Source organism: Neoarius graeffei, chromosome 2 (assembly GCF_027579695.1).
Source record: "Neoarius graeffei isolate fNeoGra1 chromosome 2, fNeoGra1.pri, whole genome shotgun sequence".
Taxonomy (NCBI): domain Eukaryota; kingdom Metazoa; phylum Chordata; class Actinopteri; order Siluriformes; family Ariidae; genus Neoarius; species Neoarius graeffei.
In genome coordinates, this window is record NC_083570.1 from 46,146,884 (window position 1) to 46,163,861 (window position 16,978).

Sequence of the window (16,978 nt, forward strand, 5' to 3'; positions counted from 1 at the left end):
TGAAGACGAATGAAACTAATGATTTCCAAAAAGAAAAAAAATAGCCGGATTGTAAAAGGAGGACGGGTCAGTCTGACTTCACCAAGCCGTAAACAAACGCCTCAGCTGATGGAAGATTTAACACTTGTTTTTTTTATTATCATCATCATGGAGGTGAGTCAAAATAATTTCCATTTCTGTTTATCCTGTGTGTTGATTTCGAGCTCCCAGCCCTCTGTATGCTTTACCTTCGATGGGGTTACGCGGGCATCGCTACACGCGAACGAGCTGTGTCAGGAAGGCACTTTGCACTTTTTGGGTGCAAATTTAAGATGAGAAGCTTTTACTTTGGTGTGCCTCGTGCAAACATTTACACACAACTTTACTAAACGATTGAGTTTTGATAGAGATCATGCATGTTTCATGAGTAGAGTCAGAAACCCGGGTTGGTTTTATCCAAGTCTGAGGCAGCTGCGTTTAAACCGAAAAGGGTCGTTCCAATTTTTTTACAATTCCCTCCAGATGGCACGGAGCAGTGCGCTGTTCAGGCTGTGCTGTTTCACCCTCAGCGGAATATGGGCATCTCTGACGTGGAGGGTCAGCGTGTACTGCAAGTAGCCATCATCCTGAGGAACCTGTCCTTTGAGGAGACCAATGTCAAACAGCTGGCAGCGAACCGCACATGTCTGCGCTTCCTCCTCCTCTGTGCACACTGCACGTTCATCTCTCTGCGGCAGCTGGGCCTCGACACGCTGGCCAACGTGGCAGGCGAGGTCAGACGCCACCTTTTCAGGCATCCTTTTAATCAGAAATCATTGAAGTGTTTTTTAGACCTAGCCATATTTGTAGTGTCTTTGTGGCAAGCTCGATACTTGAGCTGAAAATGCTTTCCTCTTTTACAGCTTCAGCTGGATCCAGTGGACTTTCGAACAACACACCTAATGTTCCACACAATTACCAAATGTCTGATGTCAAGGGACCGGTTTTTAAAAATGAGAGGTAAGACCAAAGTAAAGGAAATTGCCTTTGACTCAAAACAAAAAAGCTAAGAGTATTTTTTTTTTTTTTTTTTTCCCCATTACCAAAAAAAAAAATAGATGGACGAGGTACAAATGTATGTGGCTGCAGTTTTTAAATCTAAGATATTTGCTTGACATTTGAATTTCTCCGTTAGGAAGAAACGCTGTTGCTGGCTACTCGCTGAAATAGTTTTCTCAGTATGAGAAAATGTTTGAATGTCAATGAAGTGCATCACAAAACTATGACGATAGAATTATTGCATGCACATTACATAAGCGTTATGAGAAGTAACTTTATATTTAAAAAAATAAAAGTATTTTGTTTCAAAATCCGACATTAGTATGCTGGCTAAAATGGAGCAGATGATAAAAGACCCAGATCTGTAGCTGAAATGCACACGCCGAAGGCGAACAGAAGCCCCCATCGTCACTTTAACAGAGTTTAAGATGAATAAAGTGCAGAAAGAAAAAATCCAAACCATCTGTTCGCTATGAGCTGGAATTGAGAGAGGGGAGAATAATCGCACCGTACTGCAAACATCCTTTCTATGATATTATATTCCATACACGCGTTCTTACTATAGCTCAGTGTTCTGGTCGAGTCACGAAACCTCGAGTCCGAGTCCAGTCTCGAGTCCTCTCTGTTCCAACCGCACCATTTGATGGTGGCTGTTTCAGCGTCATTAACATTAGTTTGTTCCTGAACATGACGTATGAACAGGTGAATGTGCTTCTCTTTATCAGGGAAGTATTCTGTCAGAGATGGCTGGGAGACGGATGCAAGTGCAGAAGGTGTGTTTATTAATACAAATGAAGACGGTAAACAATCCAGAACGGCAGGCAAAATCGTGAAACGGGCAATAAGTCGAGCGAGGCACAAACAGACTATCAGAGGCTCGGCAGAATCAAAGAAACAGGAAATCGGGGATCAGGAAACCAAACAAGGAAATAAGGCTTGGTAACGTGTCAGCAACGCAACTCAATACTTCGCAAAGTAGGTGCGTTTTTATATCGGCACATTGATTGTGCCTTAATCCTGTGCAGGTGCTAGTCATTTATGGTGCACGCTGTCCGGATCGCGTCCAAGAGTCTGTCTGATGCACGCGCCAAGGCGCGACACTCTTGTGCAAAATTAGTCTCATCTCATCTCATTATCTCTAGCCGCTTTATCCTTCTACAGGGTCGCAGGCAAGCTGGAGCCTATCCCAGCTGACTACGGGTGAAAGGCGGGGTACACCCTGGACAAGTCGCCAGGTCATCACAGGGCTGACACATAGACACAGACAACCATTCACACTCACATTCACACCTACGCTCAATTTAGAGTCACCAGTTAACCTAACCTGCATGTCTTTGGACTGTGGGGGAAACCGGAGCACCCGGAGGAAACCCACGCGGACACGGGGAGAACATGCAAACTCCACACAGAAAGGCCCTCGCCGGCCACTGGGCTCGAACCCGGACCTTCTTGCTGTGAGGCGACAGCGCTAACCGCTACACCACCATGCCGCCCCGCAAAATCAGTATAAAAATTAAATGTAGATATGCCAAATTATTATGGCATGTTACCAAAAAAAAAATCCGAGTCGTCGTCTCCAGTTTACGAGTCTGAATGCAGTTAATGCATGAGTCAGAGTCCAAGTCAAGTCACGAGCCCTTAAAATTAGGGCACGAGTCGGACTCGAATCCGAGTCCTGGACTACTACAAGACTGCTATAGCTTTTAAATCATTTTTTAACTACTGATATCCATGACATTTTTGTTATTCTTGCTGTCGTTGGTGTATGTAGAGCCATCATGTGCCACGTGTGTGATTTGTTTGTTTGTTTGTTTTTAGCCATGGAGATCATGGGCAACCTAAGCAAGGCGGAGGATAACGGCGTTCTGATCTGTGAGTATGTGGACCAGGAGTCATACCGGGAGGTGATCACCCTGCTTACCCTGCCAGACATCATGCTTGTTATCTCTGCCTTGGAGGTGCTTTATCAGTTGACAGAACTCGGAGAGATCACATGCTCGAAAATTGCCTCTGTGGACAGGAGCATAGGTATGCATCTAAAAAGCCCATCCTGTACAGACGCGTTTATGTATTCTCTTTTAGCACTAAAAGACTGCTGTGCGTTAAAGTAGTCGCATGCCTTCTTAAGGGACATGCTTTACTACAGAAGTCATAGAGAATGCAATAAGAAGTATTGTTAGCAGTCCTGCCTCTGTTCTAATGCAGCTAGAAATCAGAGATCAGTGAAATATCATGTGTCTAGCTTTACAACCTGTGATGATCACGTCCAAACTACAGTCTTCTAAAGCCTTGGGGTGTGTGTGTGTGTGTGTGTGTGTGTGTGTGTGTGTGTGGTGTTTTTTTTTTTTGTTTTTTTTTTAAAAGATCTGCTGGTGCGTCTAGTGTCAGTCGATTTGCACACATTCGGACCTGAAGCTCTGATAGCTATTAAACTGGTCGAGCACCAGAGCACAAACAGTCAGGTGGCAGAGGTACGGCCGCAGCTCGTGGAGAACGTACCTCCTCCAGCGCAAGGCGCACCTGTGACAGGTAAGAGCTTCTGTTTCCTCACATGTTCTGAGGATTTATTTAATCAAATGCAAACCAAGCTTTCAAAAACCACATACGAACTTGAAAGTGCATATCACGGGTGAATTCAGGAGCAAGATCGATGTAATTCTCCTAATTTATACAACCCCGATTCCAAAAAAGTTGGGACAAAGTACAAATTGTAAATAAAAACGGAATGCAACGATGTGGAAGTTTCAAAATTCCATATTTTATTCAGAACAGAACATAGATGACATCAAATGTTTAAACTGAGAAAATGTATCGTTTAAAGAGAAAAATTAGGTGATTTTAAATTTCATGACAACATCACATCTCAAAAAAGTTGGGACAAGGCCATGTTTGCCACTGTGAGACATCCCTTTTTCTCTTTACAACAGTCTGTAAACGTCTGGGGACTGAGGAGACAAGTTGCTCAAGTTTAGGGATAGGAATGTTAACCCATTCTTGTCTAATGTAGGATTCGAGTTGCTCAACTGTCTTAGGTCTTTTTTTGTCGTATCTAAAGTTTTATGATGCGCCAAATGTTTTCTATGAGTGAAAGATCTGGACTGCAGGCTGGCCAGTTCAGTACCCGGACCCTTCTTCTACGCAGCCATGATGCTGTAATTGATGCAGTATGTGGTTTGGCATTGTCATGTTGGAAAATGCAAGGTCTTCCCTGAAAGAGACGTCGTCTGGATGGGAGCATATGTTGCTCTAGAACCTGGATATACCTTTCAGCATTGATGGTGTCTTTCCAGATGTGTAAGCTGCCCATGCCACATGCACTAATGCAACCCCATACCATCAGAGATGCAGGCTTCTGAACCGAGCGCTGATAACAACTCGGGTCGTCCTTCTCCTCTTCAGTCCGAATGACACGGCGTCCCTGATTTCCATAAAGAACTTCAAATTTTGATTCGTCTGACCACAGAACAGTTTTCCACTTTGCCACAGTCCATTTTAAATGAGCCTTGGCCCAGAGAAGACGTCTGCGCTTCTGGATCGTGTTTAGATACGGCTTCTTCTTTAAACTATAGAGTTTTAGCTGGCAACGGCGGCTGGCACAGTGAATTGTGTTCACAGATAATGTTCTCTGGAAATATTCCTGAGCCCATTTTGTGATTTCCAATACAGAAGCATGCCTGTATGTGATGCAGTGCCGTCTAAGGGCCCGAAGATCACGGGCACCCAGTATGGTTTTCCGGCCTTGACCCTTACGCACAGAGATTCTTCCAGATTCTCTGAATCTTTTGATGATATTATGCACTGTAGATGATGATATGTTCAAACCCTTTGCAATTTTACACTGTCGAACTCCTTTCTGATATTGCTCCACTATTTATTGGCGCAGAATTAGGGGGATTGGTGATCCTCTTCCCATCTTTACTTCTGAGAGCCGCTGCCACTCCAAGATGCTCTTTTTATACCCAGTCATGTTAATGACCTATTGCCAATTGACCTAATGAGTTGCAGTTTGGTCCTCCAGCTGTTCCTTTTTTGTACCTTTAACTTTTCCAGCCTCTTATTGCCCCTGTCCCAACTTTTTTGAGATGTGTTGCCGTCATGAAATTTCAAATGAGCCAATATTTGGCATGAAATTTCAAAATGTCTCACTTTCAACATTTGATATGTTGTCTGAGATTTTGTAAATTATTGCATTCCGTTTTTATTTACAATTTGTACTTTGTCCCAACTTTTTTGGAATCAGGGTTGTATTAAACTTTGGTCAAATATTGGTCACATTTTGTGCAATTTTTTTTACCTTGCGCAATACCAGAAAAATTCAGTTGAAATCGAGCCATTTGAGGCGAATTGGTCCGCCTCTGAAAAAACTTGCCATTTGGATTTCCCGGCAAACATTGATTTTCGTGACGTCGCGTGCGGGACGCCTCCTTCTGAATCCTACGTCAGCGCTGGTTTGTTTATGAGAAAACGACCTGGTGGTTTTCTGCAAATGTCTTCAACGTTATCGCGTAATTATTAAAATGGTTAACAGATGTATCGTAGGAGGGTGTAGCAACACCAATCTTGATGGGATTAGCACTCATTGTTTCCCAAAAGACCGGACAACGAGAGAGAAATGGGAACGCTTGGTCTACACAGGCTGTGCACTGAAACCGTGCAAAGCTTGCGCAGCCTGCTGGCGCTTCCGCAGGTGACGTCACGAATCTGGCTCCAGACTCCCTTGGGACTTTTCCAGACGCGTTTTTTTTTTTTTTTCCTGCTGTAGACAGATGGATGGCCTTGTGCAAAATTACCCTTCTGGATGAGTGTGTAAAGGGACATACTTTCATATAAAAAAAAACCAAAATTGGTCCAGGATATGCACTTTTAAGATTAAGCAAGAGGGTCGCACATCGTGCCCTGTCTGATTAGTGTTTCCGAACATGGGCATCTTTCTCTCTTCTCAGACAGGGTAATTGCACTGAGCTCTGTATGAAACCTGGAGGTGAAGCCATCTGGCCGCCATCTTACCACTCCCTTCGTGTGTATTTGGTTTGCGTGTTAAACCATTGTATCCGATCAAATTTGCCCCCAAGAAAAGTATCTCCTGACTTGTTTTTTCCCCCTTTCATTACCTCCTCTTATTTTCTCAACTTTACCGACATTCCTTACATATCTTTAGAGCGCTCCCCTTCACTGTTTTTTCCTTTTCCAGTTCAGTCTCTGATCTATTTTTGAATGGCTCTTTTGTACTACTATAATTATTTTTACAAAGACTATTTCAGTTTTTCTCTTATACAGTGTACCGTACATTTCTCTTTCATGTCTGTCCACAACCTTTGAGCTGACGATTTGTACAGTTCATTGCTGCACATGTAGGCATTTTTCTTCTAATTTTTCTCACCAATTACATAAATAACTTGTCCAATTTTGTGCAGCTTCCAGTAGTCTAAATCAGCGGTCCCCAACCTTTTTTGCGGCACGGACCGGTTTGATGTCAGACAATATTTTCACGGACCAGCCTTTAAGGTGTGGTGGATAAACTGTGGTATTTTCTAAATATAGTAATAAACATGAATCCACTGTGTACTCGTATGCAACTTTATTAGCAGCATCCTCGTAACATCGCGTCAGCAACATAACATGAGTAATGTCCTCTCTCCAACATTCTTGGTCGCTGAGATAAGCGTCTTGACATGCGTCAAGAGCAGAGCATGTGAGCGGAGCGGACGAATTTTGAAAAGAGCGCGGAGCGGGATTTTTTTTTTTGAAGGATGGAGCAAGGCAATGGCCCGCTCCAGTTTCGCCCCGTTACCGCTCACGTCACGAGTTTGAAGCATGCCCAAAGTGGCTCAGAATGAACGACAGCGGTGTTTGTTTGCCACCTGCGCTCCGCCTGCTCATGATGCGTTTAGAGGCGGCTCGGAAAAACGCGTTTCCACGTGTTAAAAATTAATTAAGTGGTTGTAATGGCTGTAAAAAGTGCAGGGGACAGAGGGCAGAGATGTAACGGAGAGAATCCGGTCATTTTTCAAAATCAAACATCGTTCAGACTCAGATAATGAATGAAACGGAAATAGTGCAGGTTATTTATTCTTTCTGTGTGGCCCGGTACCCAGGGCTCGAAATTAACTTTTTTTCTTTGTGTCCCCCAGTGGTCCCGAATTCTGTGTTGTATTGTCCCGAATGGAAGCAATAGTGTCCCCATTTTTTTCCTCTCTGAAATAACCAGTGGTTAATATTATCATATGAAGTTTCTATTATATTTGTAACTATACGATTTTGAACCCTCTATATCATTTTTACAATAAGTCACAAAACACAAGTGACACATGTCCAATACATCATCTACTTCAAAATTACAGTTATTGCATTTTCAGTTTATTAAACTTTGGCGATCTCACTGTATGAATAGATACCCATTTATTTAAAGGGGCCAACGAGCTCATTCAGAAAATTTTTCAACTCCCTACATCTGCAGTACACTTTAGCTGAAAATAAGACCCCTTTTATGTTCATTTCATCTACTTATACCTTGAATATCTGTTGGCATATATAAGGCCAACTTAGCATTTTCACCATTACCGTTATCCATTTTTATGTAATATACCTGTTGCCCCATTCAGAGATGTTTTGAAAGCCATCAGCCATAACATCAATGGATGAAATGCACACCCATGTTGCAAGTAGTACAATAGAAGGTTTGACCCAAAAAACGAAATATTTTAAAAGTGTAAAATAAAGGAAAAACGCCATCCAATCATATCGAGGTACCACCTCAAAATGATTGGATACTGACACGTCAATCAGACTGAAGCCCGCGACTAGCCCGGCCCTTCTGTGTGTGTGTGAGAGCGAGCAGAGTGTCACACAGAGCGCAGGATTCTCTCAGTGCGCTCCTTCCAAACAACGGGGATTTACACGAAAACGGAAGGAGATATTCACAAAATTCTTTCACAGTGAGCGCCACAAGGCTCTCCTGAACACACGGATGTAATTTTTTTTGTCTGTAGTGTAAAAAATGAGGTCACTAGAGCGAGTTAAAAACGAGTGACTTTTCTGCCACGTTTATAATGGGAGTCTATGAGGCTGCGCGGCTGTGCTCTCGTTACTTTCAGGCTTCTCATTCAAAAACAGTAAATCCTATCGCTCAGGTAGACACATTGTGTGAATCAGGACAAGTGTGGCTACTACTTTTGAGAAAATTATGTGTGTGGAGTGAAAATTGGGGCTGAAAACACAGTTTAAATGAGAAAGTTTGAGCTATTTTTCCAAGCTCTTTACACTCTAACCTAACGAGCTCCACTAGTGTGTAACGCAATAGACACCCATTATAAAGCCGGAATTTCTCAGGCTTTATAAGGGGGAGGAGGGGTGGAGACGCGGGGGGTGGGAGTGTTTCTTTTCAAAATATGGCTTGCGGGAACCGTTATTCCAAAATCTTGTACTGCACCTTTAATGTAGAACTTTTTTTCTAGATCTATTTTTTTTCCATTGTCCCGGGATTGTCCCAGATATGATAATTTTGTGTCCCGATGACATTTTTTATGGTCCCCGGGACATCGGGACACCGTTAGTTTCGAGCGCTGCCGGTACCAAATGACCCACAGACCGGTACCGGTCCGCGGCCCGGGGGTTGGGGGCCGCTGGTCTAAATGACCGTTCAGCTCTGCGATGGGAGTGGTAAGATGGTGGCCAGCTGGCTTCACTCTCACAAGCCTATGAGCTCTCCAGATTTTACAGAGCTCAGTGGGTAGGCATAAGCCTGTGTGTGTGTGTTTTTTTTAATATATATATATATATCTCTCTCTCAAGGTTCGGCACTGCCCTCTAATGTTCAGAACAAACATTACTCTTCCCTGCTTTAGACTGTGCGTTTGGATTATAACAAGATGAATGATGCAAACCTTGCTAAGATGTAAAGCTGAACAGTGACTTTATCCTGCTGATGTTCTTGTGCTAAATTGGACCTTTCATCACCTCTGTTTTCATAGTGACAAGAGTTCCTGTCCAGACTAACCCTCCACCTGGAATTGTAGAGATAGATGGAGAAAAGTTCGCTGCTCAGTGGTAAATCCCCCCCCCTTTGTTTTTCTTTCCTAAGCTTGTTTAAGTTCATGGCGATTAAAAAAACTAGCCCCTACAAAAGTGCCATCTTAAGAATATATTACGTTACATTCAGTTGTTTGAAATGAAGATGGAAACATGCAAGTAAAAATCATTTTCACATGCGCTCTATGTTCCTTAGTATCAGATGAATAACAAAGCCACTGAAGTCGAGTGTTTTATCAAACCAATCCTCCTGGCTCACAACTCTAGACCAACTCGTGCAACACAGGGATAGGACAAAATGTGCACTGGGCTAGTTTTGACACACGAGTGCAATTGGATGCGATTATTATACTGGTCTGGTTATCCGTGTAAGTGGTATTTTAATCCATCCTAATCTTAACGTCGTAGTCCGTTGTCAGGTTTGTTTTGTGTGTGTTTTTGCACAATTAGGTCATGGATTAAACGGTACCGGTACAGCATTTAAACATGATCGATATCGAGATATCGATAGTACAGGCCCTAATTATAACGCACACAAGCGAAGCTACCTGATGAGCGATCATACAGTGGTGCTTGAAAGTTTGTGAACCCTTTAGAATTTTCTATATTTCTGCATAAATATGACCTAAAACATCATCAGATTTTCACACAAGTCCTAAAAGTAGATAAAGAGAACCCAGTTAAACAAATGAGACAAAAATATTATACTTGGTCATTTATTTATTGAGGAAAATGATCCAATATTACATATCTGCGAGTGGCAAAAGTATGTGAACCTTTGCTTTCAGTATCTGGTGTGACCCCCTTGTGCAGCAATAACTGCAACTAAACGTTTGCGGTAACTGTTGATCAGTCCTGCACACCGGCTTGGAGGAATTTTAGCCCATTCCTCCGTACAGAACAGCTTCAACTCTGGGATGTTGGTGGGTTTCCTCACATGAACTGCTCGCTTCAGGTCCTTCCACAACATTTCGATTGGATTAAGGTCGGGACTTTGACTTGGCCATTCCAAAACATTAACTTTATTCTTCTTTAACCATTCTTTGGTAGAATGACTTGTGTGCTTAGGGTCGTTGTCTTGCTGCATTACCCACCTTCTCTTGAGATTTAGTTCATGGACAGATGTCCTGACATTTTCCTTTAGAATTCACTGGTATAATTCAGAATTCATTGTTCCATCAATGATGGCAAGCCGTCCTGGCCCAGATGCAGCAAAACAGGGCCAAACCATGATACTACCACCACCATGTTTCACAGATGGGATAAGGTTCTTATGCTGGAATGCAGTGTTTTCCTTTCTCCAAGCATAACGCTTCTTGTTTAAACCCAAAAGTTCTATTTTGGTCTCATCCGTCCACAAAACATTTTTCCAGTAGCCTTCTGGCTTGTCCACGTGATCTTTAGCAAACTGCAGATGAGCAGCAGTGTTCTTTTTGGAAAGCAGTGGCTTTCTCCTTGCAACCCTGCCATGCACACCATTGTTGTTCAGTGTTCTCCTGATGGTGGACTCATGAACATTAACATTAGCCAATGTGAGAGAGGCCTTCAGTTGCTTAGAAGTTACCCTGGGGTCCTTTGTGACCTCGCCGACTATTACACGCTTTGCTCTTGGAGTAATCTTTGTCGGTCGACCACTCCTGGGGAGGGTAACAATGGTCTTGAATTTCCTCCATTTGTACACAATCTGTCTGACTGTGGATTGGTGGAGTCCAAACTCTTTAGAGATGGTTTTGTAACCTTTTCCAGCCTGATGAGCATCAACAACGCTTTTTCTGAGGTCCTCAGAAATCTCCTTTGTTCGTGCCATGATACACTTCCAGAAATGTGTTGTGAAGCTCAGACTTTGATAGATCCCTGTTCTTTAAATAAAACAGGGTGCCCACTCACACCTGATTGTCATCCCATTGATTGAAAACACCTGACTCTAATTTCACCTTCAAATTAACTGCTAATCCTAGAGGTTCACATACTTTTGCCACTCACACATATGTAATATTGGATCATTTTCCTCAATAAATAAATGACCAAGTATAATATTTTTGTCTCATTTGTTTAACTGGGTTCTCTTTATCTACTTTTAGGACTTGTGTGAAAATCTGATGATGTTTTAGGTCATATTTATGCAGAAATATAGAAAATTCTAAAGGGTTCACAAACTTTCAAGCACCACGGTAAGTAGCTTTGAGTCCGAAAGCACGTCAAGCTTTTTGCACATGGGCAACCGGTATGTGACATCAAGTCGTTGATAGCCAGGAAGCGGAAGTTACGTGTAGCCGATGTAAACATACTTGTTAGTCTGGATTTAGTCAGTTGAAAGCGTTCTCTTCAAGTCAGTATGGAGAAGAGGAGATGCCTTTGTCACATGCACACTGAAATTCATCCTCTGCATTTAACCCATCAGAAGCAGTGAATACACATACATAAGTGAGCAATGAGCGCACACACCAGTGGCGGCTGGTAGTCTTTCAAACAGGGGAGGCTGGTCGGTTACGATATTTCCAGATTTTAAAAGAAAAAACATCAATTTTGCCCATACTCTTGCCTCTGATCTGGCTGATTGTTGGCAGCGTCACAAACTGTGAAATAACAGGTTCTTTTGGCCCATTAGCCTACTGTCCAATATACATGATGGTGGTGTTGGGGGGAGGGGGTATATTTTAACATTTTATATTTTAAAATTGTGGCATGTTGTTTAAAATTTGATCATTATTGGGTGCCACACATTTCATTCAGTGACACTTTCCCTATATTTTACTTATTTTGACTGAGAAATGTTTTATTGACAATTTTGATAACCCTTCACTTTTAATCCAGGTCTGTAGTGTGAAATGTTCTCGGCTGTGTTTTTGTTTAAAAATGTTTTCCAAATTGTAGTTGTGTTTCATATCCAGAAAAATATATATTCCAATATAATATACTCAGCATAAACATTTTAAATAGATTCTATATTTTTGGTCCATCCATGACATATTACTAAAGTAGCCTATTTACTGTTGTTGATGTGGGTCACTTGCTGTTAGCCAATTCACTTTCTCATACCAGGAGAGCTGAAAGGAACGAGTATTATTCCCTACCTTTTTCACCAAGTCAGTTTGAGGCGTTGGTCTACCCTGCGCTTTAATTTTAATTTTTTCCTCGAAAGGAAGACTGGCAAATGGCTTCGCCAAAATTAAATCAGCAATGCTTGGCATCCGTGCGCAGCTTTCTTGCTAGCTGACTAGCCCCCTCAAGTTCAAGTTCAGTCACTCACTCAAATAAACAAAATTTCTGGAACTAAGATAGCAAACTTGACAACACTATATTTACACTTTATTTACAATGAAAATATATACAAACTAAAAAAGCTGGTAGAAGCCGTATGTAATGAATGAAATCGAAATGTAAGCTGATCTCTTACAATACACCACAGCACTTGCGAATCCGCATGGGACTGAACTGAAATTCACCGCTGCCTGTCTATATTTGAAACGAGCTGTCAATCAAAGAAAATATCCGGCCGCTTTCACCAATCACCAGTCTCCTCGCGGAAACTGCCATGTCCCTCCCATGTGAGGCTCGGAGTCCGGTGGGTGGGCATTTTCGCAGTATTTGTCCAATAATCGTCTTGCATTTTGAGACTGACAAGCACATAGCTCCCAAATGCCATTGAAGTCCACTGAGGCTGGGAGTCCGTGAGACTCCGTGGGCGGGCATTTTCGCAGTATTTGTCCAATAATCGTCTTGCATTTTGAGATTGAAAAGCGCAGAGCTCCCAAATGCCATTGAAGTCCACTGAGGCTGGGCTGCATCGCGCTGTCACGAGGGGGAGAAACTCACGCGCACATTAGGCGAACTGGGGAAAGTTATAACGGAATGATTTCGCACTGTAGTTGGGTTGAGCACATATATTTCTATGATTCTGGATCTGAAATAGCAATGTTATATGTTCGTCATTTTTAGAGGAGGCTGAGCCTCCCTCGCTGTCTTGGAGCAATCGCCCGTGGCACACACGCATACCCAGAGCAGTGGGTAGCTACGCTACAGCGCCCAGGGAGCAGTTGGGGCACTTCAGCCCAATGTTAACCTAACCGCATGTCTTTGAACCATGGAGGAAACCCACGCAGACACAGGGAGAACATGCAAACTCCACACAGAAAGGCCCCCGTCAGCCGCTGAGCTCGAACCCAGAACCTTCTTGCTGTGAGGCGACAGTGCTAACCACTACACCACCGTGCCACGGCCAGCGGAGAAACCGACTATCTGTATGAACCTCAGACAGAGGGCTAAAGCAGCAAATCATCAGATGATTCTAATGATGAAATCAGTGATGCTTTACAAGTTTAAACTCGAGAAGGCAGGAAAAAGGGTTTCGCGGCTCTCCGGTGCCGATGTGGAAAGCATGCCAAACAGAAAACTGATTTTGCATGCTTTTGTTGTAAAGAGCACATACTTTTTTATATGATATAACTGTTTCACGGATAAACCCGGGTTGGAAACGTATGTCGCGCACAAGCCTGCGTTGGAAATGGACTATATGCAGAACATGATAGCATGGTAGCCGGATGTGAGGGGGAGAGCACCAGATGGAGAACCCCAAAATCAGTAAGCAGCCTATTCTATATAGAAACTCAGTGTGTGCATGTGTTTGTCTATATGTGTGTGTCCATACTAGCTATAAAGCCTATTTATTTATTTATTGTGTGTGTGTGAATACAAGTATAGACAAGCAATGTGCCACAATAGTTTATATGGTGTAAATGTAGGCTAGTAACAGCTCAAAACTGAGTGTGAACTTATAGCAGAGTGAAGCGTGCAGCACTGGACAGCAAAATTTGTATCTTTTTATTTATGCATTTTTATCCAGTACTTTTTAATTTGCTTTTTAAAACGTAACATGGGGTTATTTTCTAACATCTCGCGCACTCATCGGGAGCTCCGCGTTTAGGCAGTGCCTAAATATATGTTCGGGTTGAATGAATGTCTATACTATTCTAGTTAATCAACTTGCATGGCCTGAATCCCTTTTCGGTGGACGGTGTTGGAATATTGTTGGCACAGCATCAGGTTTGAGTCTAATGTGACCTGCGTAGCCTGTCGATTCCTTTCCAGGGGCTTCAAAGTTTGGGAGAATAGCAGGGTACAAATAATTTACAGCAGGGTGCAAAATGGTAAAATGTCTGCCAGCGGCAGACATAATGCACGCAAAGCGTGCAGGGATATATATATATATATATATATATATATATATATATATATATATATATATATATATACACACACACACACAGAGAGAGAGAGAGATATGCAAGTACGAATTTTTCATGGGGCGGGATGGTTTGGAACAGGCCGTCTAAAATTGGGATAACATTTACCCGGGACGGGTATTTGAGGCGGGTCGTCTAGCTTAAGCTTGATTAGCGTTGTTACACACGCCAGTGTTTCCCACAGAAATTTTGGAGACTATGGGGGAGGCGCGGGGGTTGTTTAAAATTGAGTGATATGTTAAATATTAAGTTATTACTGAAAAGCTATTGATTAAAAAAACAGACTCTGAGAAATGGTCCTATAAACAACTTTACCAATATAAAAGATTACCAGGACTACAAAAATGCAGAAAAATAGGCTTTACTTATCCAAATGCTCCTGTTGGTTCAAAAGTTAAAGTGCAGAGAACCTCACAGCACAACATGAAGTTACCTTCAAATATAATATAAATGCCTCAGCTTTCATGTAAGAAAAAAAACTATTAATACTAGTACTGTGTGCAGGCAGTCTCTCCTGAAGACCAAATTAAACAATAATTATAAACTAATAAAATAAATGGCTCAGGCTTCATAGAAGAAAAAAACAATTTGAACAGAATCTCACAGTATGATGCTGAAGCTGCCTAAACAATGGAAAATAAAATACCATTTTGGCAAAAATGTTGGCATCCATTAATTTCTTGTATTAAGTAAAAAAATATGTTGCCAGATTCTGCTGACGTTTTACAGCCCAAAATATGTTCAAAACCTGCCAAAATGCACTTAAAACCGCCCAAATTGGGCGGGAAAACGCGCAATCTGGCAACACGGGCGGCAGTAATGGCTGCACTCGTGTTGAGGATGTAAACACAGTTGACGCGGCAACGGACATACATGACATAGTGGATGTAATTTACGTTCACAACTTTTTTTGCTGTCAGAAATATTTAATATTAAATTTTGTGACTCGACTGACAATAGCCGGCGGCATAACAAGCCATAGCCGGCGATTTGCCGCCAGTGACCGGCTACTTTTGAGACCGCTGCCTTTCACAGCAATCAGGCTCAAAATGGTCCCCGCAAGCAACAGAATTTCTACCAAACAGGGTTTCCGCGGAGTCTTAAAAAGTCTCAAATTTGATAATCCTAATTTAAGGCCTTAAAAAGTCTAAAATACGAGCATATTTTGCATTGTAGGTCTTAAATGTAATTTTGTGAAGTCTTAAATCCTTACGTCCATTTACCCCATTCGCTTTTTTTTGTTAAATGCGTTGGTGATATTCATAATTAGTCATATATGCCTCGGTCACAACGAGCCGTACGTGCTCCTACGGCCGGTCTACGTGCAAGAAACGCACGGAGGGCGCGTGTGTGACGTGTTGATTTTCGAGCCGCAGACTGGCCGCAGACCGGCCGCAGAGGTTCTTCGTCATGTCAAACAAACTCTACGGGCGCTTACGTTTTTTTCTGGTTGCAAGACAAACTTACGGCCAACGTCCGTCTTTCTCCATGAACAAAAAAACAACGCAGCGATTTGGGAAACGCCAAAAATCGCACGGCCAAAAAATCGTACATCCGGTTGTGACCTAGGCTATAGGCTCGGCCTACTTAGTATCAGTAGGCTACGCTGCAAACTACAAATGAGACACAGTGGAATCCGGCGTCTAGCCCGGTTGGGATGGTGATGCACAGGGCATGGTACGCCCGCATTTAGACAGTAGAGCCTAAAAGAAGCGAGGGAGATTGTCACGGTTTGTAGCAAAATGGGCAAATGCAAGTTTAACGACTGCTGGCTTGAACGCAATGATTTCGTAGACTGGTTAAAACGTGTACCAAACAATCCGTTTGAGGCGTACTGCACATTGTGCAAAAGAACACTCAAACTCGGCACCCTGAGTGTAAAGGCACTGGAATTGCACGCGAAAGCGGAGAAGCACCAGGCTGCCCATAAAAGTCTGCAACAATCGCATGCCATCACTCAATTTTGTTCACCATTGTCAGGTCCAAGCACATCTCGAGACGGTGTATCAGCTAACTCCGTGCGAACTGTAACGCTACAACACACAAACCGTACAGAATCGAATGCCTCATCCTCAAGTGATTTGCGGGATGTCTTTGGCTCCACTGCAACTTAGTTCCTCATTAATGCAAGCGTGCACCCTAGGGATGTAATGAGTTCATTGGTGAATGATAATAAATTTTGTTATTTCGAAAGTAATTCAGGCTCTCCCAATTTTCTTTATTTTTTGTGCGGCATAAGTCTTAAATTTAACCTGTTATGGTCTTAAAAAGGTCTTAAAAAGTCTTAAATTGAACTTGTTCAAGCCTGCAGAAACCCTGACCAAAGGAAAGTGTTTCTAAAGCGTGACCCGTTTCCAAGTTGCGTAGCCACTATTTAGCAAGTCGCTTACGTTGCTTGGTTGTCAGCAGTGGAACGCAGAAAAAAGTGCCTTCCTTTATCATCACGTTTATTTAGTTTTGCAAGTTCTAGGCTTTGCACGCCACCATTTTTCAACAGCGTTTCGTACATCCGGCTACATCGCGGTGTCAGGAGCCAGTCAAGATGCAGGAAACCTATCAACAAATACTACATCGTGCTGACCTTTGACACCACTCACAAAATGGCAATATGACTGCATCCTTAAATGACCAGGAATACAAAGGCATTTTAAAGCACTGCTTTATGCAACACAGAGTGACGATACAGAGTA

General features: G+C 42.5%; 1 protein-coding gene across 1 annotated transcript in view; it reads left to right on the plus strand.

Annotated features, from left to right (window-relative positions):
• arid2 (AT-rich interactive domain 2) overlaps positions 1–16,978 on the plus strand; it is a 107,323-nt gene that overhangs the window by 43,804 nt on the left and 46,541 nt on the right. The window contains exons 8-12 of the mRNA XM_060914332.1: positions 502–752; positions 882–978; positions 2,836–3,045; positions 3,382–3,546; positions 8,988–9,063. Of these exons, the coding sequence (XP_060770315.1) occupies positions 502–752; positions 882–978; positions 2,836–3,045; positions 3,382–3,546; positions 8,988–9,063 (799 nt within the window). The remainder of the gene's footprint in view (positions 1–501; positions 753–881; positions 979–2,835; positions 3,046–3,381; positions 3,547–8,987; positions 9,064–16,978) is intronic.